The following is a 26,956-nucleotide window of genomic DNA, read 5'->3' as shown; positions in this document are numbered from 1 at the left end:
TTCATTACAACCTGCAAAGAAGTCTTCTAAGGTTATGTCCCATGGGTGTACCATATCAAGGTTCCCTTTACAGTTCTGCCTACATACTGTAAGTAATGTTCCTCACTCTTAACCCTGGAGGCGTGTCTCTCAATAGTTCCCACAATTACAAGTTCATGGGTTTGTAGTAAGAAGCAGGAAAAATTAGTCTTGGAACATTAAAAAAACATTAGTCCTTCCTTTTGTTCTCAATAAATGGGAAAAAGATAAGCAACTCAAAATAAAATAATTACTGTACCTAACAAAGTCCTTTAAATTCATCCCTTCTCACAGTCTCTCTCATTTATTTTATCAGTCACCACAGTCTTCATACAATATTTATAACCGATTTCCACCAAAGACACTTTACACCACAACATTACCTGAAAATTGTAAATGCATTTAGAAACCTTACATCATTTTTCTTTAAATCAGAGAACTGCAATAACAATTATGATTTCACAGCTGACCTGGGATGTACTTTTCTTTTGACGTATTTTTTCGCAGTAACCTACTGTTCACTAAATACGTACCTTTAATAGCTACTGATGTTCATTGTACGTACGTCATAAATTAATCACTTAATAATGGATAAAGTAGTATCTTGAGCCATCTGCATCATATCCGTCACTTTATTTTTGTCCAGGGCCAATTTTGACAAGTTGCACTTGGTAGCTATTCTTAGTTTTGGATCTTACGGCATTTCCGTGATTCAGGTAACTAAATCCTCGGTTTCCTGACACCATATCGAAGGTCTTGTAAAAAGAATAAGACTGAATTACTCAAAACTTTTTTCTTCAATCATGTTCAAATGAATTATTAGACACCAAATCAAATAACTTTTCAAATTAAAAATAACACAACTATAAGGCCCATTGCGCTAGGGTTTAAGGTACATTTCCTTTTCGCTAATTCCATATCTATAACAGTGCTTCAACTCAAACAATATATATGAAACTCATGAAGAAACAAACTGTTAAGATAGAAATGGCCAATGGTAAGTATGAACAACAGGAATAAGAAAAATATACAAGATACAAATCTTGGTGTAAAAGCCACTTCACAATTCTGAGAGAACAGTACCCTTCTTGCTGAGGCTGTCAGCGACTTGCATTGTTCCTCCTTGGGACAACAGCAGAAATGTGAAAATAATGGCAGGTATATACGTGATGTAGTTTCTAATCTCCTGCTTCCCTGGTTCTTCCAGTAAGTGTAGTAATGTGTCTACCAAACACCTGGCTGACCTGTCTCAAAGGCTTGTATGGAATGGAGTATAAAATTTATGACAAAGGCCAAGCACTGGAACCTATAAGGTCATTCAGCGCTGAAAGGGAAATTAAGAGTAAAAAGGTTGTAAAACTGTAATGGGAGGAAAACCTCGCAGTTGCACTATGAAACAATTATTAGGAGAGGGTGGAAAGTAAGATGGAAAAAAGAGAATACGAATGGAGGTAGAGCAAGACGGATGAAGGGAGTTGCAGCTAAGAGCCAAAGGAATGCTGCAGAGAAATCATACGTAATGCCTATGGAGCACTAATGGCACTATCCTCTATGGGGTTCAAAGGCTTGTAGACCCAAAAGATAAATGACTTAGGTACCACAATACAGTGCATTCAATACAGGGAACTTTATTCCCCTCCATCTTGCCTACAATCATCAACATGGCTACTTTTCACCTTTATACTCATTCCTACTTGTCAATTCAGTTTACAATTACAACCTTGCATAAAATAAAAACCAATACTGATGATAAAGTTTTTATTCAACCCTTACATTATAAAAGACATTTAGGAAACAAGAAAAGTACAGTTAAATTTAAGTCATTAAAAGCTCTCTCTCCTTTTTACTGTAATATTATTTGTTATATAAAGTAGCATTTAACTAGCATCACAATTCTGTTTTACTGAGAATTTTTCAGCTACTCGACTGAATGTATGGTACGATGTCATAAAAATTGAAATTTTTCAAGTTTTACAAATAAAAGAGAATATTTTAAACTGTTAACTTTCCATTACCATCCTACATTTATTGCCAAATTAAGACTCAAGTTATGTGATGTGTAACGTAAACATCTGAAATGTACAATCTGTTGCATTAACAGTAAAAAATTTACAAAGAACGCCAATTCATTAATAAAACCTGTTAATACCACAATCATAATACACGATAGCTCACACTTTGGTTAACTTGACCTAGTCTCTAGTGCTTGTAAATTTTCTCAGGCTATGAAGCCAATTTCATGTGGTTGTTCATGCTCGTCCTTTAAGCACTTCTTTTTGCTTCCTCTTAGCACCATTTGCTTGTGACTGTTGTTTGCTATGGTCCAACAGTAGACTAGCCTATCTTCATTTTTTGACTACTACTATCAGCAATGTTACTAGTCTAGTTCTCCTTCCTTTATTCCACATTTTACTGTAACATCATCCAAACATCTGATTTTGTGGACCTCAAAATTGGCAGTTTCTCAGTGTTAGGTCATGGTGAAACTAGTTCGAAGCTCTAATGTCCTATCCCATGACGGCATAGCATATATAAACCACATTACTGAACCTTTGACAAATTTAAAGGTATACCTCTCGCCACCTGTTTACACCATTTAACTTGTTGCTCCTCTAACTATAGCTGCCTTTTTAAGACGAGAATTCTAAATCAAATAAGGCTAATTACAGACTAGACACTGGACTTAACCAGACTTAGCAGCAATGCCAAAAAAAAGGATACTCTGTCAGGCATCAAGCACAGACTAGAGAGGCTTAAGAAAAACCCAACCCCACTATAGGCAGGTATGTCTAGTATCTCTTTCCTTATAAAAGTATTACCCTGAACCAACTCAAAAACATTGGTTGCAATTCTTTATAAACTCTTTCTGTCATCTAATAAGTCTCCAAGTAACTCTAGAACAATGAAAAATGTACATATGCATTTGTATCTGACGAATAAGCTATTTGTATTTTTTATATATTTTAAAATTTACATAACTCAGAATATGGTCATGTACACTGATTCTCTTTTGCTAAAAACTTTCCAAATTGATAAAAACCTCATATAACATAAGTATTGAACCATATTCAGTGCCTCATTTGAAAGCTCATTAACAAACATACTCTCACTTGGGGTCTTGGCTCAACATTCTAAAGATTTGTTCCTGTATGTATTGCTACATCATAAACCACAATAGGCTTTTGAAACGTTAGCTACTCAATTTCAAGAAGGTACTGAAACCTACCTAATTAGTACTGTAAGACAACAATAATCTGCATATATGGCAAATGTGTTACACTTAATTGGGAGAAGTCATGTCTGTGATAGTTGAATAATGTTTCTAAACACAAGGGTCAGATAAAATACTCATAAATAATCGGTACAAACTATAAATTACTGAATATAAGAGCTGCCCTTCATCCTAAAATAAAATGATTTAATAGAAAACTCCTTCACAATCAGGAAATCTTTACAGGTACTTGTTTAAAATTTTACCTGTCTTAACTATTTCTCTGGAAACAATATTATTCTATAGGTAGCAAAGAGGAATGTTACAATACTGTACACACATAACTGAATAAATACCATAACTTGGCACCTATTTATGGAAAGATTGTCACCAAATGTCCAAAAAAAGCCATAGTTATGAAAGCAGGTATCTATAAAATTATAAATAATCTATAACAAAAATCAGGTTGTGTTGCATAAACAATTTTGTAATCAACATATTTAAGTTGTTGCTATTCCCTTCGTAACTTTGATACACCCGTAAAAATAAATTCCTACGTACATCCATGTCTTGTAAAGTAATTTAAGTACTTAGACACACTAACTGAGAAGAAGAAATATGCTACTATAACTAGAGGACGATACTATGATACAATAATCTACAAGTGGGTACATAATAAATACTAAAATTTCGCTACATAACTTTGAACATCGAGTGAACAACGTCAGTAATTGAGGGTCCTCGCTACACACACTGAAGGTATGACTATCACGAAGCAACAAGAAGGGTACATCTTTGGTGTCTTTGCAGATTCCTGCCTCAGTAGGATGATTAGTTCCACTGGTTCCCACCTGTGAAGAGGAGACAAACATACACATGAATAGCCCACATAAAAAAATGTTTCAGTGCAAGAGTATAGTTTTCATAACACTTTGTAACGTCACTACACAAATAAGTACAACTCTCTATTCAATAAAAGCTTGCTTAGTAGGTCATGGACTTTAGACGTGTATCATATTTTATAAATTTTAAATGGTAACTTCACTCTTACAAAAGGACACATACAGTAATTTACTAAATTTCATAAACTAACAGCAGTGATAAATTTGATTGTAAGTCTTCAAGTATAGCTTTGTGCAAAATACGTAAACTGGCATTCTGGCAGTGTGCAAAGCAAGAGGTTATAATTCTTTTGTGTTCGACTGTTATGAAGCATCGAGTGATAAGTGATAAAAAAAATCTAGGTGCTTTTTAAAACTGCAGCAACACGTAATACATTAGAAAATGTAATATATTTCATCACTGCAATTATCACAGCATGTTTTCAATGTGCTCAACAATTTGTGCAATTGCAAATTTTAAATAGCTGACTCTCATAATGTGATTATCATGTAACACAATTAATCAACTTCCTATTTCTTCTCAAAGATGACACAAACATAAAATTCAGTAGTATTAGAGAAACTATGAGGTATTTAAAGCATTAAATGGGTCAAGTGTCCAAAGCATTTGTGGTAATCTAGGCTTTTAATAACTCAACTGGTATCAGTGTTAACTGTTAGTTTCTAAGCAAAATGCTTCTCAGACCAAAATATTATAACCCAACCCCTGAACAATATATGTAAATTTTGCAGCACAATAATGTATGGTATATGAAAAATGTTAACATTAAAAACCTTTCTTCAAAGTCCAAACTGTTATAAACTAGGAAACAATAATATTTTTCACATAAATGAAATTTTTTTAACAAATTAAAAGTGCTTTTTTATACAAGCTTTCATAGTGAAATGAACGTGAAGTTGTTGTTGTTTCATAACGTATTTCTCTGTTATTTTCACCTATATTTTACACAACTCTTCAGTTCAATTTTCTCTTCTCTAAAATACAGCTCTCTATTCATTATCATTAAAACAGTTTAACCAAACCACTGAGAGCTCTCTGTTAAACAGTAGCTTGCTTAGCAATACATGACTTTTTGTGTTATAAATGTCAATTTTGAAAAATAACAATTTCATTCTTACAAAAGGACACAGAATAATTTACTAACCAGGCTACTACAATACAATCAGAAACTGTCATGATGTCATAAACAACTCATGACAACAGGAATTCAAGACCAGCAATAAACAACTGGAGAGTTGGTAATTCTTGAAAAAGAACACTGCCTTTGCTCAACGAGAGAAAAACCATGAAATCTGAAAATACTCTTTAACTGAAGAACTACGGCTTCTACCAAGAATACAACTAACCTCCAGGTAACAAAACCACTCCTTTCAGTATAAGAAGAAAACAGCACGACAAATAGAGCCCCTCCTTTTAGACTGATACAAGCAGCATACCAAAGAGTGACTGCTTTCAGACAGAGACTGAGCTGTGCACCTACATTGGTCACTAACAAAATAAAAAATTAAAAACCTAGTTGTCCAACATCTAACTTCACCTAGATTTGATTCCTCTATTAAAGAACAGATCTTTAGGAACAGCCCTTCAGATTAATAATAACTTGGTGATCTGGCTGAACTACTTCAGAATAGAACAATCGAATAATCATAATTAAGTTTCAGAAAGTCTGGCATTTGTTTACATAACACTGACTGAAACCACATCTTTAGTAACCTGTCAGTGTCGCAGATCCAGTTTCCAGTTGAGGCTACATGAAAGCGTATTTTTAAGGGGTAATAGTCACATAGGTAAACCTTACCTCTTTTATACATCATGATGTCTTTACTGTTTTGCGTGGCATCACAAGATGCCATCAAAAATTGTCAGTCAACCAGTTTTCAGGGGGTTGTTCCCAGGACTTGGCCTTTGGTTAAAAAACATGAATGATACAGCACAAACAAGGAAAAGTTTAAAATGTGTGACTGTTATTTCACCCAACATACAAATTTCCAACTACAAAATGTGTGACTGTTATTTCACCCAACATACAAATTTCCAACTACAAGGAGCCAAGTTGAATAAAAGAGTACACAGCTTTTACCCAATTTAGGAATAGTAAGTGAGATCAAGAGGAAAAAGGCACAGAAAGAAAAAAGGCATCCTTAACCCTCTCTTCTGCACTCACTATATGCTGCCAACATGTGGCACCATTCAGAAATGACCCTAAAACTTCCCTCTGTCAAGAACTGACAAGCTTGGCAGACCATCTCAAGAACAATTAGGTCTTCAGTACATGGACATGGAGAAATATCCTCACAGTTCCTGGACATGGCCCTTAAACAACACCTCCAATCCATATATGCATATAAGGTACAAGGACTAACGTAAGCAGTAATGTCATGAATTTATATTGTATGCATAACAAATAAGTCTGTGCTGCAAATAGGGACAGAAATTGAGCTTATCTGAATAAAAATCTTGAAAGAGGAAAAAGAAATAAACAGTGACTCAAACAAGACAACCCGCTGATGATAGAATTGTGAGAGAACCTATGCTTATTACCTAAAGAAATAATGCAAGTCTGTCCTGCTAAAAATAACCAGTGAAAAATTAATTTTCTGCTTTGTTTGTTAAGCTTGGATCACGGGTGGTTCCCTCAAGTTAATAAGCTACCAGTACATGTGATCCATGTGGGAACTGAATTCATCAGGTTAGTTTACATATAAAACAATGCCTGTGTAAGTGTAGGGACATAGCATCCTTATGCAGTTATCAGCAAAAAATATTTATGGTATTAATTTAGCATTGCAAGCTAAAACACATGAAGAACAACTAAGAAATTTTATGAAAATCCTGAAAGAAACCGACAATGTGGTGCCCACCAGCAGATCATATGAGTTACTATTTCTAATACTGACAGCGTAAAATGCTTTTGGCATCTGCTGTTATTGATATATATAAAACTTAGGCCAAAGGTCGAATGCTGCGAACTATGAGGTCATTCAGCACTGCAATAGTATTAAAAAATTGTTGAGAGGGTGGAAAGTAAGACGGAAGAAAGAGAATACGAATGGAGGTAAAGTAAAAGGAATGAAAGGGATTGCAGCTAGGGGCTGAAGGGACACTGCAAAGAACCTCAAGTAATGCCTTCAGTGCACAGCATGAGGTACACTGATGGCAATAACTCCCATGGAAAAAAATCTGAAGTTACTGATAAATGAAGCACATTAAGGACAGTCTACATAATGTGGGCACAGCCTAATATTAGCTCCTTTTAATTTTAATCAGCCCTCAAAAGACAAAATTTTTCAGTATAAAACTTGGGCAAAGAGCAGATTACTTATATCTAAAAGACACTGTATGCAAATCTTCCGTCATAAATAAAAGAAAATCTTGATTTACTTACAGAACATACCTTAACAAGTGTAGAGTGAAAATACTTCCACAAAGCAAAAGCAGTGCTAGTCACACCTTACTCTTACAAGCACATGCATGCACAAGTGCATTACACAACATAGTTTTACCTCGGCTTAAAATGATAAATCACAAGGGAAGTTTTTTAACTGATCGCTTAACTGACAGGTATACCTTCGGAAGAAATCAACAAAGCTGGCCAGATTTTTACCTAACTGTGCAACACCCGTTCACTATTTACGGAATTGTTTTCTATACGTAAATGTGTAAATATCAAAGGTGGAGGATAATGTAATTTTGAAAATTAAAATGAAATTATCCAATATAAAGCCATAATACTCATTAACCCATACTCTTGGTCTTCATGAATACCAGACACTTCACTCCGTTAAAATAAGTAGTAGATCATCTGCTAGCTGGATAGCAGCACCATATGTGCTCATGGATCCTTTGGTCCCAGACAATAAGATGCTCACTTTTCATGTAGTCTGGGCTACAGCTGCAAAAAATAAGTGTAGTTGGGAGGCAATGGAAATGGAATATAAAAATTAGGCCAAAGGCCAAGTACTGGGACCTATGATGAGGCCATTCAGTGCTGAGAGGGAAACAGAGAAAAAGGTTTTATTATTTTTACTATTAAAGGTGTAACAAGAAGAAAACCTCACAGCTGCAGTATGAAACGATTGTTAGGAACGGGTGGAAAGTAAGATGGAAGAAAGAGAATATGAATGGGGGTACAATAAAAGGAATGAATGGGGTTGTAGCTAGGCGCCAAAGAGACGCTGCAAAGAACTTCATGTTATGTCTAAAGTGCACTGCATGAGTTGCACTGATGTACTGCCCCTTACAGGGCAAAACACAAAATGAAGGATAAACATTCATTAATAATATGCATACATGAGCAGCCAAATAGTGTAAGCAGAGAATCATAATTATCATCAATAAGTTTAAACAGGCATTGCATTAAAATATCTAACTCCCATTTGGTTGTCAAATCTGAGTTAAAACATTTACTTAGCAAAGTACCATCCAATATGACAAAGCAAGGTGGTAAAAAACCCAGTCTGCTAGAGATAAATTCTGAACAAGGAACTCAAGTCAATTTTCATTAAGAAAAAAACTGTAACATGAATTATTTGCATAACTAGAGATAAAAAGTTGAAAATAATTCAATACAAGAATAGCTATGACTAAGAATACAGAGATTGTTGTCAGGAGGTCTAACATAAGTGAGGCTCTTGGCTGCCTGGAACCATAGGATCAATGGGGTAGTGCTCACCAACCAGGCCAACTACATCTTAGCAGTAGAAGTTCAACACTAGACTACCCACTCCATTTTCTTTCAAGTAAAATCTACTGAGAGAAACTCCCTGAAGGTTCAAATGTATTTTCATCTTCAACAAAGTTACAGAGTTATTAAAAAACTCCTGTCACTACTTCTCAATGATTCCCTCCATTCCTAACCCTCTCCTCTGAATTTCATATAACTTTCTTGGCCTCTATGTCATGTCTATCTTGACCTTAAGTAATTAATGAGCTTTATTCTTTGAAAAAAATTTTAACATTCAACGACCCCAAAACCTCCCGTAGTCTTCCCTTCCTTAACTGTTTTCTGCGTCATAATAATTAAGTCCTTTAAAGTTTCTGTAAATTTAGTCTCCAAACCCACTGTAGCTTCTAAAATAATGTTACTTCCTTTGGAAAACTCAGTGAACTGCCGTAAAAAATGCAACCGTAGTCTAAAAAATATCATAATTCAATGTGAAATTCCATACAACATTCAAAGAAGCCATCCCTTTTGTTCTCAATTGTTTGTCTACTGATGTACTGAGATCAGGAACTTTGGCTACTTTCAAATTAAACTGGATTCTTCCATTTGCTAATTACTAATAAAAATGGTGTCTAACCAGGACACAGCCAAATCTAAGGTCCAATTTGCCAAGGAATTTTGCCTTTAGACACCCCAAAAGTAAGATACAACTCCCAGAGCTTAACAGTATTTCATGCCAAATTAATATGTTCATGTGAATCTGCAAGTCCTTCCCTGCTATCCCACAAAATGTCCAGAGGCCTCTCAATGAATGATATTCAACCATGAAACAAAAAAAAATTTAACTGTTTTTGGATGACTGCATACATGACCAAGCAATCTAAGGATCACACGATAGTGCACCAACAAAAGTTAAATAAAAAAAAAGCAAAATTACTTCAGTAGTGAAGAAGAAATTGTTCGAGGTGTTTGAAGATTAAGGTAATGAATTAGAAAACTGACTCCATTCAGTATGCTAGTAAACCCCTAAATTATACTGGACAATTACTGTACTATTTTTTCTTCAATCAGGTTTTGATGTTTTCTGATTTTAAACTATGCTACTTCCCCTGAAAATAATAAAAATTCAACCTTCTCATCAAAAGAAAAAAAAAAGTAATGCAGCATTGTTTCATAACAAACTTGTCATTTACATTTAGCCAAAGTTAAACTTCTTCACAAATTGTAAACATGTCATCTGCTGTCCTGATGACAGATATCATGCATTGGCCTGCTTGGACTCTGAGTTTCAGGTATGCAAGAATTATAATTTTTATGACAAGTTCTGCAATACTAGTTATCAATGAATGTTTTTCTTTTGTTTTTAGAGTGTCACAACCTAAGCATTTTTTAATCGTGTACATAATCATCCCCATTTCACTCATGTGTAAGGAAATCCTTTTGAATTTTCAAGAGCAGAATCCATCTCTGACTGCTAATGGTTTTGCCAAATATGATTGTATTTCACTATTATTCTTATTACTGCCGAAAAGACAATCCCTATTTATATGGAAGAAGATTACAGAGGCCACCAACTTGAAATTCATGCTCCCAGAAAATACGAGGCCACCAACTTGAAATTCATGCTCCCAGAAAATACGGTGTTCATTTGAAAGAAGTTGCAGAAGATAACAGGAAATACAGAAAGAAGAGATCAGTTACTAGAGAAGAAAAAGAGATAAATAAGTTACATAAACACATAAATATGTTAGTAAATACACAGTGAATTGTTTCATGGTAGCAATGCACTACATCTTCTTATGAAGCAAGGGGGCTTATGTAAAATGGCATTTATCCAGCCAGCATACAATCTTCTCCTTCGTTTGATATAGGAATGATGTGTCTGTTTCAAAAAGAAAACAATTGTGGGCTAGTGTAAATTGTCCAATGGCCTTTAAAGTGACTAAGCCTAAAAACATGAATATAGAAAAAGTTTCTCCTGGTCTAAATTCTATTTCCAACTTGTATAACATAATAAAATTATTTTTCTTCATGTCGTAATAATTACACAAGCATTAATAATACAAGTAAGATACCTAAGAGCTACTTAATTCAACCCTAGAATCAGACATCCCTAACCACTAAAATTTCAAGAAGGTTGATACCTGTTATACATCCCCATTCTACTTAATTTTCAAGATGTAAAAGGAACCAATGACTGATAAAGCTAACAATGTACCAAAGAGGTCAACTACACGTTCATCTTGGTTATTTGCGTGACAAGATAACATCATCAAAAATCAACAAAATAAAGTATTCTACCACCTAGACTGACCAATAATTAAATCCAAATTTATTAAGCATGAAGAAAAATGAAGTTTTCATAATAAAACTAATATTGTAATACCTACCTGAACACCTGAATTAGCCCTTGATCCCACTAGCCCGAACAACTCTCAACTACCCATCCCACTATAGTGGGAATTTTAACAGCCTGCGTTACCAACGCTGCAGGTAAAATCTTGTCACTTGAGCTACCATAACAAACGGTTGGCAACGCTGACACAGGTGTGCGCCGACACGCCCCATTTTCATCAATTGCTTTATTCAAGGTCAAACTTGATGTGGGGAATGAGGGTGGGAATCATTCAGGTGTTCAGGTAAGTATTACAATATTAGTTTTATTATGAAAACTTCATATTGCAATACACTCCCTGAACACCTGAATTAGCCCGATTAACAACATTTAGAGGAGGAGGGATCAATTCTATTGCATGCCCCTTTGACAACCGCAGAGATGGTAGCTCACCAATCTGCTCTGCATAAGATATCCATTTAGCCAAACACTCACCATATCAATCAATGGTTTCAGTGAAGAGACCTGTTGGAGAGTACTTTGATCGAGTCAGGTCAGTACTCTCTGCTAGGATACCTATCTAGTAAACACTCACCTTATCAATCGTTGCTTTTGGTGATGAGACATGATGGAAAGTACTTTGATCGCCCGTCAGGTCCGTACTGTCTCAGTCCGTCGACCTCCCATGTGGTTCTTCAGAACCTCTCATGTATGGAGGAGTATGGTGACCTCCCATGTGGCTATTCATAGCCTCTCATGTATGGAGGGAAATGAAGCAGTGTGCCGAGCCGCTGATCCTCCGGATAAGGTCCGACGATCGATGAGCGAAGAAGTATCTCGGTGCCGACGAAATAGCCTAGCCTACTAGAGTACCTCCTTGGACTCTCGTAGGGAAACTATCAAAGACTAAGATACTTAAAACATACTAAACCTAAGTTCATGTGATTATATCATCACTGTTGCCTAAGAATTCTAAAGACTAAAAGGAATTCCTCTATCTGGTTAACCTAAGAATCTCTTCACTATGCGAATACCGCATCAGCTAAATAAACGCCACTAGAAATTAGACTTCGCCGCTAACGTGGCCTAAGTGAATAACCCTCCGCACTAAGCGAATACCACCTCAGCTAAATGAACGCACCTTAGATAATATACTTCGCCGCTACACGAGCAAAATAGTGCAACATCTCATGATCTTGGAGTCATTGGTGTTGCTACTGTTGTTACTACTACAACTATAAACTGAAGTTTGATGTTCAACGCGCGTTCTCACATTCAAACGGTTTGTGGACAATGAGGCCCCGCTCACAAAGTCAGGCTCGAACAGACTTTCTTCAAACCGTTCGACAACCAAATACCCAATTCACACGTTCGAACATCACTTCAAACACAGGTCTGCGAACCGTGCTCGACGAACCGTTGACCGTGTAAACCCCTCCTTAAGAGAATAACCCTCCGAACCTCCGCGTTAATACCCCCCACCTAAATGAACGCACCCTACATAATAGACTTCGCCGCTAAACGCTGTGAGGCGAATCGAACATCACTAAGTAAAGTGAGTAAACACTGAGACGGACTTCCAAGTAGCTGCTTCCAGAATAGACGGCAGTAAAAAATTCCTGGGAAAAGGAAGATGAATTGGACATACTCTGAATACTGTGCGGTCGGGAAAATACAGAGCTGAAGACGACGAAGAACAACCCTGAGAAGCCCTCCGAAAGAAACTAATCACATTCTTTGACAGTGGACAGGAAGGATTCGAGGAGACACAAGTGTGTGCGGAAGCGGAAGGAGTTTCGCAACCCTTGATAAATAGACTTTAATGCTCCCCCAGACATAAAGTTATCTCCGCTGGATCACCAGTGATGAACACTTGCAGATAAAAAACTTTAAACGAATGAGGCAGAGTTTTAAACTCCGACTCTGTCGTCGCCGCAAATTCCGGAAGACAGACAAATATGTATCATTCTCGCACAGGAACCCAACCTAGAAACTGCCTGAAGCTCATCCAACCCTTTAGCTGAAGCTAAAGCCGTAAGAAAAGGCAACTTCTCAGTGTCTTAACGTTATAGTTTCAATAGGTTCAAAGGCAGGGGAAAGCAAGAAAAATATTGAAATACTTCCAATAAGTCCCAATAAGGGCGCCCAAGTCGGCAAAAACAGGACGTTCAATCTTACAAGAACTTAATCAACGATTATCTTACTACTTGAAATTTCAGGAATGTGGAAACTAAATATACCACTAATCGTTGAGCGGTAGTCAGCAATGGCCAAATATGAAAGACTCTTGATTTTCCGGAGGAATAAAGGAAAATCCGCTATTTTGGCTACGAAAGGTCATGAGATGGAATGACCTTCCTTACGACACTAACTTCTATACCATTCTAGCTGAACCTGGTAAGGCTTATGGGTTGACTTAATCTAAAAGAAAACTATTTAGGCACAGTTTTAGGGAGTCCGGACTGTTTAGCGGCTCTCTCTACAGTTGCCTTGCAACTAGGTCCAGCACGCGAGGTTTGGAAAATAACAGAAAGAATCCGGTCATCTGAGAAGTAGTAGTTTCGCATTGGTAGGGACAACGGAACTTCCGTGAGGAGCTCTAGGAGTTCGGAAACCAAGCGTGTTAGGCTGACGAGCTATTAGAGTCCAGGTCATCTTGACACACTCCGTAATTTCCCTATTACTTGATTAATGAGACCGGATGGAGGAAAGGCGTACACTTGCATGTGATTCCAACTTGTAACGTCACCTTGGTGACTATTGAAATGGGGATACCCTTAGAGAAATAATCCGGAAGACGATGGTTTAATCATGTCGCGAATCAGTCGACAGTTGCTGGTCACTTTCGGAGAACTTGACATATTACTTCCAGAGTCAAAGTCTACTCTCCCCCAAATACCTGAATGAGAGCGACCTAGCGAATCTGCCCATACTTTGAGACTCCCGATATAAATTGGGGAAGAAGAGACACTTTCGTTCTTCGCACCCTCTCAGGACTATGTGCTATAGTACAGTATTGAGTTCTGTGAGCCTGTTCCCCTCCGAGTTCTTCAGATACGACATGGCAATTATGCTGTCCCTAAACATAGCCACTACTCTGTAGCGCACTAAGACTGAGAACAACTGAGGGCTTCCTTTACAGCATTGATTTTCCCGAAGATTTATTGACTACTCTCGTTCCGAGGCCTGGATCCCTCCAAGGTTGATTCCCAACCTTGATCTGAGGCATCTGTGTACAGATGAACGTCAGGAAGAGGGGAGTCTATAGACCTTTCCCCTGTCAGATGCATTTCTGACTACCAGAAACGATCCAACAGGCAAGAATCGCTCCCGACTATAACAGCGTTCTCGTTGTGGCAGTCCCAGCGATTCCTGAGATGTACTTGAAGAGAGAGAGAGAGAGAGAGAGAGAGAGAGAGAGAGAGAGAGAGAGAGAGATTCTCCCTAAGAAGCTTCTCCAAGCTGGTAATGACTGTTCCCTGTTGGACGGGAACCCTTCTATCTGTGAAGGACCGATTGGACTCTAGAATCTCTAGGGTTGTGAAAACCCTCAGAGGAAGAGAGAGAATCCGCTTACCTGAATATGTTAAGAATTCCATAGAATTCCCTCGCTCTTACTAGCTCCTCTGGAGAGGAGGCCAGTTAAATGATCGTCTAGATACTTCAACACTCTGTATCGTCTAGATACTTCAACGCTCTGTATCGTCTAGATACTTCAACACTCTGTATCGTCTCGATACTTCAACACTGTATCCTCGACGATGCATAATTGCCGACACTGGAGACATGAGTTAGAAGAAACCATGTTCGTCATACTGGCTACGTCATCATCCTTGAACAAGAATTAGCTAAGGCTAATGGTGTTCTAAGCAATCCCTCTTATGAATGACCGGATACTGAGGGGGAAGATGACCAAGATAGAAATTTCGACTTTCCTGCTCCAAACGTCGTAGACGAAGCCAAAGCTTCCGCCTGGTGAGCCAAACCCCTCGAGATAAATAATTAGGCTTCCAACAGCCACGGATCCGAAGGGACATGGCCGTCACTCTTTAGAACCTGCATTATAATGACTTGAACATCATCCAGAAAGAATGCGCAGGAGCCTCAATCTGATTGCGCAACACATACCCCCAAGCACCTGCTCCCTAAGAGAAGTCCCTATGAGCTGAAACGACGCCAGAGACATAAACAGGAATGCCTCAACCGATTCGTTGAGGGGCAACCTGACACCTGCCGAAGGATTACCTCGAACTGCATAAGTCGTCCTACTCGGAGAGAGAAGAGAAGAGTGCTGTCTATTAGAAGCAACTACCGATGCTAAGCGAACCTCCGCCTCCTCCAAAGCCTGGCTAACCCGATCAAACCAAACCAGCCAACACGAAAAAGAGGCAGGAGCTGGTTTAGTGTCATAAAAACCTCAAAATCGGGAGGTCCGGAGCTCTTGCTTGAGGGTACGATGAAGTAACATACTCAAGCCTGTGTCCGTAATCATACTGCTGGCAAGAGGACATTCTAAGTCCGCCAGAATCTCCTGCACCTACGGATAAGAATCCTGTTCCGCAATGTCCGAACGGTCTAAGACTGACAAAGGAGGAGGCACTGGACAAAGCCCCAGACAACGATGAAGAGTCCGCAATCGGACCAGCCTAACCATAATGCTGCGCACCCGCACCTAATCGGGTACCCGGAGCTGAATCCGTATTGTTGGACCCGCCGGGAAGAGAAGGCTAAACCGATAAAAAAAAAAAAAAAAAAAAAAAAAAAAAGCGGGCGATTCCCCATTATTACCAAGGGAAGACGGTGAGAGTCGCCAAACCAACATTGTTAAATCTAGGGGAGGATGCGCAAACGAAAACCGCTGTAGAGGGACGGAAGAAGATGAAGGAGAGAGATGAAAGAGGTAGAAGCTAGCCCGAGTTACCGCCACGGAAAATGCAGGCGATGAAAGCCGCGGACCGCTCGAAGAAGGTACCGCATGCTCTGACAAAACCGCGGAGCGCAAACCCGAACTGGAATCGACGGGAAGACCCTGTGAAATACCTGATGGTATCGGGACAGCCGCATGAAGCGGAAGCAAGGGGTTGCGCAAAACCGAAGGGATGGAACAAGAGACCCCTGCGGCCAAAATCTGTCGAAACAGGGTCTTCGTCTGTCTGGAAGCTCCTCCAACCGGAGAAGACTGTACTAAGGAAGGAAAAGGCGGGAGGCATAGGAATAGCAGACGCATAAAAAAGTTACCTGAGAGGAGGAAAACCAAAATCAAAGGAAGAGGGAAAACGGAAGATGCGGAAGCCGCAGGAAAGACCGGAGCAGAAGAAGAAAGGGCCGAAGAGGAGACTGAAAAGGGGGTAACAGAGAATGTGGGAGCAGGAGATGAAGCGACAGATAACAAAGAAGAAAACTTAGAACAAAAAGGAAAGAAGGCACACCGAATCTGGCCTCCCTAAATAATCCTGAAAACATATCCGACATGAATTCTGGACACTACTGTGTCACATACTCTCTAATGTTAGAAAAACATTCGAGAAAAAATATATCCTCTCTCATAAAGGTCTATACCCGTCGAAAAATCCACGCCATCCGTCTTATAACCCGCCACAGCCAATTGCAGGTCCATAAATTACTTTAGAAGCCGAAGGACACCATAATCCGCCTTACTAAATGGAGGAGTAGAAAATACAGGGAAGGGGGAAACTACAGTAGGAGATTTAAAAAAAAACAGTAAGAAGTGAGCTAGAAGTGAAAGCAGAAGGATTCTGCCCCACGTAACTGAAACATTGACTTGAGACTGAGCCAGGTCGAAAGAAGAGATGGAGAAACTCTTGTCAGAGCACAACAAAACCACTCGAACCCGAAACCAGAACCCGTTCAGGAGAACGACACTGCACCGTTAAAACCTTCTCCTCACTACAAACCTATCCTCTTTTATCACACCTAGATCTTGATCCTAACATTATCAACATTACATTTATCAATATTACAAGGGGTTGGGGATCCTTCACTGCCTGCCCTGCGCCGAGGGCGGCAGACCCTACCCACTCGGAGGCTTGCGGTTCTGCCATTACCCTCAGCACCCGGTAGGGCTGGTTCTGGAACAGGCAGGGGAGCTGAAAAGGAAGAAGAATTAGACATCCTAATACTACTATTATCCCTATCTGAGAAATGTTGAAGACTAGCTATTGAATTTTCCTTACTAATTGCAATCCTATCCTCTATCTGTTTGACTACCATTGAACTCGCTAAATCCATCCACTGATCTGTAGCAGAAGTCTGAGACACTGAGGCAACGCGAATCTGACTGATGTCTGCCGCCGTTACGAGCCAAAGACTTGCGATGACGAATGTAATCATCCCTCTCTTGTGCCTTCCAATGGGAACACTCATCGCAATGAGTCTGACATCACAATTAACCTTCCTACATATCTGACGGAATGTCTATCGTGTCTCAAGGTACTCATCCGTCTTTGCAGGAAGAAGAAGCGATGAGCGCCAGAGTCCACCATCGTAGGCAGTCAAGGCGGCGTCGAAGCCGATGGCACGGTAGTAGAAGGTGAAAAGTCTGTGACGCACAATTGAGACCGGGAACCAGCGAGTCCAAATCCAAAAGACGTTCCACGTCGAAGATATCCAAAAAATCCAGGAGAAAACCGTTAAATCCAATCCAGGTCTTCACCACAAGTCCAAAATACAAAGAGAAGTTGGGCAATAGGATTAAAACCTCACACTGCAGAAGGAAACAACCTTCCAGCAGCGCGAACAAAAAGCAATTGACGATAATGGGGCGTGTCGGCGCACACCTGTGTCAGCGTTGGTAACGCAGGCTGTTAAAATTCCCACTATAGTGGGATGGGTAGTTGAGCGTTGTTTGGGCTAGTGGGATTAAGGGCTAATTCAGGTGTTCAGGGTGTGTATTGCAATATTAGAATTATCAAGAGGCCATTCAATGCATAGGTTTCATGAACTACCAAACGAAGACATAAAACTGATCATGATGAAAAATTAAATAATGAAATGAAATGTATTCCTAGTTTATACTGCATACTGAATGAAATTTAACCAGACAAATAGCAATGAGAAGGGATTTAGAATGAAAGATGATTTTAAACGACTGGAGCGGTAATCTTTAGAACACCAGATCTGGTAGAAGGGACAGACAAAAGAACACAGATCACTGAAAAAAAAGAAAAAAAAAAAAAATCCCATCTAAAAAGGAAACGGCAAACCTCACGACAACTCTATCGGTAATCCAGTGGCAAGACAGTGTGTCTAATCTAAAACAGTGACTTTTGACTAGTTCTACAACTGTCAACCATCAACCTGGCTAGCTGTCTGCCCGTTCCCCCATCTCTCGAACGACTGACACCAGCTCTCGCCAGTCCTCCACTAGGGGGTCTCTACTGTAACTGGGAAGTTCGCCTACGTGACGCCCGCTGTTTGTCGAAGCGCATTTCCATCTCCTCCAGAACTCTTGGGGTGTAGCGAACAACCAGCTTCACGGATCCGCTCGCAGCCTTCAGTAGCTCGACAGCACGTTCGTGGTTCTCTCCCTCAACACTCTGTAACGCAAGATGGAGATTAGTTTTCTGTAGGACTTTGATACTATCATTAATCATGTAACCTTAATATTAATTCAGTGATACACATTCCCAACTGTTATTTATACAATACTGTACTTCCATATATTCATTAATCATGTAACCTTGATATGAATTCCCTAATGTGCATTTCAGGTGTTATTTACACTTTACTTCCATAATCTAACTGTACACTGAAATATTATTTAAATCAAAGCCATTGAATGCAATATTTTTGGTAGGGAAGAGCTTCCTGAGTATAATTCCTACTGTTCTGCTAAGGGGTACATCTGTAAACAGCAACTCACCATCAAAACTTACCATAAATCATGGTAAGTTTTGATACAGAATCATTGTTTGCAAATGTGCCTTAGCGAAACAATAGGAATTACACTATACTCAGGAAGCTTTTCTAAAACAAAAATATCATTTATACAGAAGGTTTGCTCTAGTTGAGGCCAAATTATACAATTGTGTTTCTAAAAATGAAACTGAATTAGTGGAACTTCAGAAGTTCAATATAGGGTGGAACTTCTTGAGAAGCAGGCTTAAACAAGCCTCATTTTATACTTTTATTTTATTTCTTTTTATCCCTTTTATAGTTTTATTCTTTACTACTGAGTAATATATCCTGTTGCAAGTGAGCAAACCTATTCACCATAAAAATTCAAGATACGCCAAAGAATGTTGAATGAACATGTAAAACCCTGCAAAGCAAGCCAGCAGGAGAGTAAGAAACAACAAATGAGCTGACGAGAGAGAGAGAGAGAGAGCCTTGGTAGCCTCACATACCAATATCAATTGCAGGTTAGTGGTGTTATTGGAAAGATCTGGGATTTGAAAGTGGTCTATTTGCCAACAAAAGTTGAAAACAAAAGGGGCAGCTGAAGATTGAATGGAATATATAATTCAGGCCAAAGGCAAAGCACTGGGACCCATGAGGTTATTCAACACTGAAAGGGAAACTGAGAAGAAAAAGGTTTCAAAGGTGTAACGGAAGGAAAACCTCACAGTTGCACTATGAAAAAACTGACAGATGTGGGTGGAAAACAAGATGGTGGAAAATAAGATGGAAGAAAGAGAATACAAATGGAGGTAAAGTAAAAGAATAAAAGGGGTTGCAGTGAGGGGCTAAAGGGATGCTGCAAAGAACCTTATGTAATACCTACAGTACACAGTGTGAGGTGCACTGACAGCACTACCCCATTACAGGGAAGAGATTTACGAGGTCATTCAGTGCTGAAAGGGAAATTGAGAGTAAAAAGGTTTCAAAGGTGTAACAGGACGAAAACTTTGCAGTAGCACTATGAAACATTTGTCAGGAGTGGATGGAAAGTCCGATGGGAGATCTGAAAAAAGGAACAAATATAGGAACGAAAGGGGCTGCAGCTAGGGGCCAAAGAGATGCTACAAGGAACCCGAAGTAATGCCTACAATGCACAGGCAGCTGAGAATAAGCAAATCATATTTTATACAAAAACCTACTGATTGCGTCATATACTCACAACACCATTGACTGACAGAAGCTGGTCTCCTCTCTTCAGACCACCATGACGATCTGCTACTCCACCTGGAATGATCCTGGAAATGTAGATTGGGGAATTCTGTTCCCGGCCTCCCATAACGTTAAACCCCAATCCTTCATCGGTTTTTGGCAGCTCTACCACTCGAGGGTGGGCGTGACCCTCGCTGGCTGCAAAAGCAGCCACTGTTGCCTGAAAAATAAATAATACTTTCCATAGTTTGTTTTCCTAGGAGACCAAAAGAGATATGAAATCCTTTCTGGGTTTAATAAATAATCTATCCTTTCTGGGTTTAATAAATAATCTAAAAGACAGTAATTTGTCTGAGCACCTAAATTTATTGAGTGACAAATGAAGCATATCTATGTTGAGTAAAAAACTATAAATACGCTAACACTTTTCTTTTTCTGGAAAATATCTACACAGATGGCAGTATTAATGCCACATGCTCTAGATTCTTTGTTTTGAAGGTGTGCAGTCTCTCAGGATCTTTATTCTCTGCAAAAAAAACTTCTGAAACTGCTGTTCCTGGTTTTCAAAGCGAGAAATTATGTCCAAGACCATCATTGGCCAGTATCCAGTTTGATAATCTTGTACACACTATACAAAAACACCTGAACCTACCAGATGCTTTGGGGGTCCACCCTTTCTGATAAGTAGCAATGACCCAAAGTTATAGCCTGCACTTATATATTTTCTATATACATTAAAGGTAACAGCAGTTCCACATACTAGTTTCCAACCTAAACTAACCTGTACTTTACACTTAACATTCAATTTAAGAGATATTAAAAAACTGATCACATCCAAACTGGTGGCATACGAAAAAAATATTCACAATATGGGGATTTGGTAAGTAAAAAAGTCTGCTAAGTTCATTGAATTATCATGTCTTTGGAGTGTGCGATACTTATTTTATAAGATGACCTGGATGGAGTGTCCAAGAACACTGGAATTAAAAACTACAGAAAAGTCTCCATGGCAGTATTCTAAATATTTATGCTTGTGGTAATGATACCGAACTTTAATCTTAAAACTTCTTACTTTTCTCAGGAGTTAAAGCATATGACTATCCATCCCATGTTTTGCCACTCTCAAGTAACTCACCTTGTATTTACCAATTCATTTATATTATCTATTTACTTAAAAATTTAACCTATCTTTTTTTTTTACAATGACTGATCTCTTCAATCTGTATTTCCTATCATCTTCTGTATATAACTTCTTTCAAATGAACACCATGTGCTTTGGAAGCTGGAATTTCATATTAATGGCTCCCATAGCCTCGTTCCACATGACTAGGGGATTATCTTCTGAATAATAATAACAATATCTTTATTTTTATATAGACATTCTATCCTTTAAAATTCACCATTATTAGTTAAATGAGACTACTTAAGTCATTGGTCTAGACAATGAAAGCTTGCCAAAAATATGCTATTAAAAGATGTCAACATGAAAAAATCTGATCCTACTAGTACCCTCACAATTATGTTCAAACAAGCACAAAAACAGTCGTCACAAATTAACTGCAGCCTTTTAGATCCTAACCTGTTTCTGAGCCCATAAACACAAATGACCTTATTAATCTAGATTTCAGTGCAAATGTAAGGCTGCTGAATAAAAAAAATTCATAAAACCATGTTCTAATTCTACCTTTGCTGTGGCCGAAGCACGAATCTCAGGTGATCCTGATATATCCACGGTCTCATAAACATGTTCGTAAACTTCTCGCACTGCTGTCAAGAATTCAGACTGAAGAACTCTCTGAAGTGCTGCTAACTTTGCGGATGGGACCTCTCCAGCTGCAAAAGAAACTTTGGTTACTGTAGCTGAACCATACAACATAATAATATAAAAATAAACACCTATACATGACAAAGACAATCAATAATGCTTTAAAATTGTTCTCAACCAGCAAAGACTGAACTAAAGAAAAATTATGCTTTACAGTATTTAACTTGCAATAAAATAACTAAATCCTATTTTCAAACTACTTCTCTGTTCCATAAATGCTTATCTCATCCTAATTTTATCCTGACTGGAACAGACAAGTGTCAGGGTCATTCAGCGCTGACAGGGAAATTGAGAATAAAAAGGTTTTAAAGGTGTAACAGGAGGAAAACCGTGCAGTTGCACTATGAAACAATTGTTGGGAGAGAGTGCAATATAAGATAAAAGAAAGAGAATATGAATGGATGTACAGTCAAAGGAACAAAAGGGGTTACAGGCAGGGGTTGAGGGGATGATGCAAAGAACTGTAATTAATGCCTAGAGTGCACCATGTGAGATGCACTGACAGCACTAACCCCTAAATGGGCTCAGGATTTGGTTGCTAGAAAGTAAAGGGCTTGTGATGAAACAAAAACTTAGCCTAATGCACACCATTTTAACTATGATAAAAAGTAAACTATTAGTTATAAACACATTGTACTCACTTTTCTGCAACTTGTCGAGCAATTCAATAGCTCTCTTGACATCTGAAACAGAAATTCAAGTTGAACAATACTGGACATTTCATGAAAAGTGCATTATATTTTATCCTAAATTTCAACAGTACTGATGGGTACAATAAGGATTTTTATTAAAACCCTAAAACTCTTCAGCAAATGCATATCAGATGTTAAAACACCTTTCCAAAAGAAATATTGTAAGGATTTTTATTAAAACCCTGAAACTCTTCAGCAAATGCATATCAGATGTTAAAATACCTTTCCAAAAGAAATATTGTAAGGATTTTTATTAAAACCCTGAAACTCTTCAGCAAATGCATATCAGATGTAAAACACTTTTCCAAAAGAAATATTGTATGGCAAAAAGTTTACACAATATCTCAAATTTTTCAGCTAACTCTTAACAGAGCACAGAACAACTTAAAATATACTAACCATTTCAGTACAGTCAAAATAAATTGGGCAATTCTACAGAGGAGCTCTGCACAGAGATATCGTTTATTAATAAAATTTCTGACTGAACAATACAGAAAGGGTGTAGCCTATATATTGCAGTACAAATGGTACAATCTGAGAAATTTACTTTCTTTTGATTATTAAGCAGTGCCCTGCAGAGCTTTTCTGTAGAATTATTATAAATTATTTGAGTAAATTTCATATTTAACACACAGAACAACTGCCTGACTAAAGCTCATCACTTCTGATTCCTTCTGAACTTAAAAATGTTCTCACCCAAGCTCCTAACTTTGAAGATTCTCTAAAACTGCACATTCAACGTAGCCCGATTACCACCAGTTCCTGATAGAGATAATTACCACCTTATGTTTAAGTTTTTGCCTAGTCTACTCCAAACTGGTTGGAAAGGTTTGCCAATTAGGTTTAGCCACTGAAAAACAGTAAAATTATGAAGTAAAACTCACGACTACTACCGCACCCCTCTTGTATGGCTAAATACTAATTTACGTGCGAAACTAGCGCTGTGTTTAGTGCCGACTCCTTGGGGATGAATGTAAAAACATAAACAGAAGACTGTAAATGTCAAACTAAAGCCACAAACATATATGAAAACATGAGCAAAAGGCGGGAAATATTATGGTTGCCAACTGGCGGGAACCAGGCCACAGCAGTATTAGTTTCAAGTTTTGCCAAAACAGGCATAACCTAGCCTAGCCTGAACGTTTGTAGGTCTAGCCTAGCCTACTACAAAACCAGTCAGAAGGGTTTGCCAATTTGGTTTGGCCACAGTAAAATGGTAAAATTATCCTGGCCACAGTAAAATGGTAAAATTATGAGGTAAAACTCAAAACTAGTCCTGCACCCCTCTGATTCGGAAAATACTAGTTTACGTGTGAAATTGGTGCCGTGTTTAGTACCTACCCCCATGGGGATAAATGTAAATACATGAAAAAAAGATTGTAAATATCACACACACACAAAAGGCATAAACATAAGTACACAGAATCATAAGCAAAAGGCAGTAAATATAATAGTTGCCAAATGGTGGCAATCTGGCTGCAGTAGTGGTCTTGTTAAAACTTTACTTCAATTGCATGGCCTGATTCCTGCCAGTCGGCGACTGGGACAGGTTCCTCATATATAAAAAAACATAACCTTTCCTTTAATGCCAGGTCCTGACCTAACCAGAAATCACCTACCTAACCTAACTTATGGTGACATGTCTGTCCTGATGGGGGGGGGGGGGCTTCACGGGACCCCTGGACCCAACAAAAAGGCAGTAACCTGTCCCAGTCGGCAGCTACTGGAAATCAGGCCGCGCAACTAAAATACAGTTTTACCATGGTTTCAGTTTTACCTCATAGTGGCAATAGGCTAATATGGAGTATGTAAATCTGGTTTTCGTTCATTTTCATTAGTCATAGGCTAACAGAGATACTGTATATGATTCTGGAGGATAGTTACACAGATCCGAGTTTAAATGAGCATTATGAAGGCCTAATAAAAGGAAATGGTACTGTAAAGTAGGCCACCTAGCCTACACATAGGTCAGGTAAGGCTAGGTGGCCCATAGGGGCTTGTAACAGGTTAACCTATATTAACTGTTAAGGGACGGGCTAAATATACGGTATATTACACACTTTAAGGTTGGCAAATTTAAGAAAATAAAAAAGGTAGATCTAAGTAGTAGCTCCGCGGCAGCGATTTCCTTCTAACTTGACTTTTTCTACAGTTTTTTGGTTGCTAATTATGGATTTACCTTCAATTTTTGTCGCACGAATGTAATTAACCTGTAATTAACCCTTGAAGTCCATCCAACTAGGGGTTTCCATACGTGATCTTCACAAGACAGAGAATGGGTACGTCTGTTTGGAACGGTTCATATCCCATCTGGCAGGTGCAATAACTTGTTAACGTATGGGTAACGCCACCCCCGGGCCAGTACTAAACACGGCGAAGGGACATTCCATTTGGCCGACAGCAAACAAATGCACCGCCAGTATCAGAAGCCCTAAAAGTGTAGAAAAAACCAGTTTCCAAGGTAAAAAGAGGCACGGAGCTAATACTTAGAATTACCAAAAAAAATACATCAATGGAAAGAGGAAGTTATGCAACTGTACTGTACATGTAAGAAAAAAAAAATGGTAAATATTTTTCCCTAAGCTACTATCATAAAAGATAAGAACTAAAACCAACAGCAATCTCTGGGTATATTTAAGAGCAAATAAACAGAAAAGATGTCTTGGGATAGAGGGGCAATACAGTCTCCCATCAAGTCTCAAGGCACACTAATATTCCCCCCCCCCCTCTGTCCTGTGCTGAGCTACACAGTTGCCATAAGTCATTTATTGACCACTGAAGTGCTATGAACATCTTTCCTGCTAAATTCATCCAAATGGTACGTTGTGTAATATCAACACTCATACGAGGGTAGAGCTAAGTAGTAGCTCTGTGGCAGCAATTTCCTTCTAACTTGACTGTTCTATAGTTTTTTTGGTTGCTAATTATGGATTTACCTTCAATTTTTGTCGCACAAATGTAATTAACCTGTAATTAACCCCTGAAGTCCATCCAACAAGGGGTTTCCATACGCAATCTTCACAAGACTGAGCACGGGTATGTCTGTTTCGAACAGTTCATGTCCCATCCGGCAAGTGCAATAACTTGTTAACGTATGGGTAAATCACCCCCGCTGGGCCAGTACTAAACACGGCGAAGGGACATTCCATTTGGCCGACAACAAACAAATCCACCGCCAGTATCAGAAGCCCTAAAAGTATAGAAAAAACCAGTTTCCAACGTAAAAATAGGCGTGGAGCTAATACGTAGAATTACCCATACAAGTTAGCCCCTCCATCACTCAACACCTGTTATTCTCATATGATGATGGCCGTCCATTAGGGGTTAACAAATAATAACGAATGGTAAATACATCAAAGTCGTAACAAACCATTCACAGATGTCTATTTTTCTTACATGCTCACTAATACATTTGGCCTAAGGGTAGGCCTTAGCCTAACTTTAGCCTAAGCCAAACATATTAGGTCCATGCTAGGTCTATTGGGTGTGAATGAAAAAATATAAAAATTTTTCAAACGTAATGTATGATTTTGATGCACACTCGTTTATGTTGCTAATTCCCTGTTAATGTAGGTTAGCCTATTATAAGCCCAATGGGCAAAGCCAATCCCTAAACTAGACCTGCCGTATCCTTGTCTAGGAATTAGGTCTAAGCTACTACGAAGCCTAGTCTACCCGTACCCCTACACTCTGGTCCCAATTCTTTGCCAATTAGGCCACAGCATCCTAAAGTGTTAAATGATATAAAATAACAAGCCTTTATTATGCTAAAAGTCTAATTAAGGCTTAATTATCTTCGGTTGGCTCACAGACGTCACCCAAACCCCACCTCCCGATAGGACTTCACCATGGCGTCCTTTATATATGCGATGAACCAATAAGTTAACTTCAGAGTTGATATGCGCATCTGCAGAAACTAATAGCAATTAAGCTTTCATATTTAAGCAGTCTTGAAAAGGGACAATTTTACCTTGTTGGAGAGTCAGAGGTTCGGCTACGGTCGCCATCTTTGTTGTTGTTGTTCTTGTGGCTGAGATGATTCTACCTCGTAGAATCGTAGATTACGTTTATATAGCCTTCAATATTATAGTGATTCTCTTCTATAGATTAAGGTTATGGTTATATTTAGTTTGTTAAAGTTACTATAGATTTTAAAAAGTCGGAATAAACATATTTTTTTTTTGAAAATTAATCTTCTGAGTTATGAATTTAAACTCGAGCTTTCGGCCTCGTCAATTAT

General features: G+C 38.5%; 1 protein-coding gene across 2 annotated transcripts; it reads right to left on the bottom strand.

The window, feature by feature from the left end:
* Positions 1 to 1,762: 1,762 nt before the first annotated feature.
* On the bottom strand, positions 1,763 to 26,956 carry veli (L27 and PDZ_signaling domain-containing protein veli). Of its 2 annotated transcripts, none has more exons than XR_010855149.1 (6): positions 26,687 to 26,800; positions 22,666 to 22,707; positions 21,884 to 22,032; positions 20,210 to 20,419; positions 18,448 to 18,686; positions 1,763 to 4,080 (listed from the first exon to the last, which is right to left on the bottom strand). XR_010855149.1 is itself a non-coding variant. In XM_067115608.1 (6 exons), the coding sequence occupies exons 1-6, from the start codon at positions 26,721 to 26,723 to the stop codon at positions 4,061 to 4,063; spliced, it is 594 nt and encodes a 197-aa protein (XP_066971709.1). In that variant the 5' UTR covers positions 26,724 to 26,956; the 3' UTR covers positions 1,763 to 4,060. The 2 variants fall into 2 exon arrangements, 1 of the variants encoding a protein (XP_066971709.1); XM_067115608.1 differs by having other exon boundaries at positions 18,551 to 18,686; positions 26,687 to 26,956.

This window comes from Macrobrachium rosenbergii, chromosome 13 (assembly GCF_040412425.1).
Source record: "Macrobrachium rosenbergii isolate ZJJX-2024 chromosome 13, ASM4041242v1, whole genome shotgun sequence".
Lineage (NCBI taxonomy): Eukaryota > Metazoa > Arthropoda > Malacostraca > Decapoda > Palaemonidae > Macrobrachium > Macrobrachium rosenbergii.
Note: the sequence above shows the minus strand (reverse complement) of the source record. Positions and strands in the feature narration are given on the sequence as shown.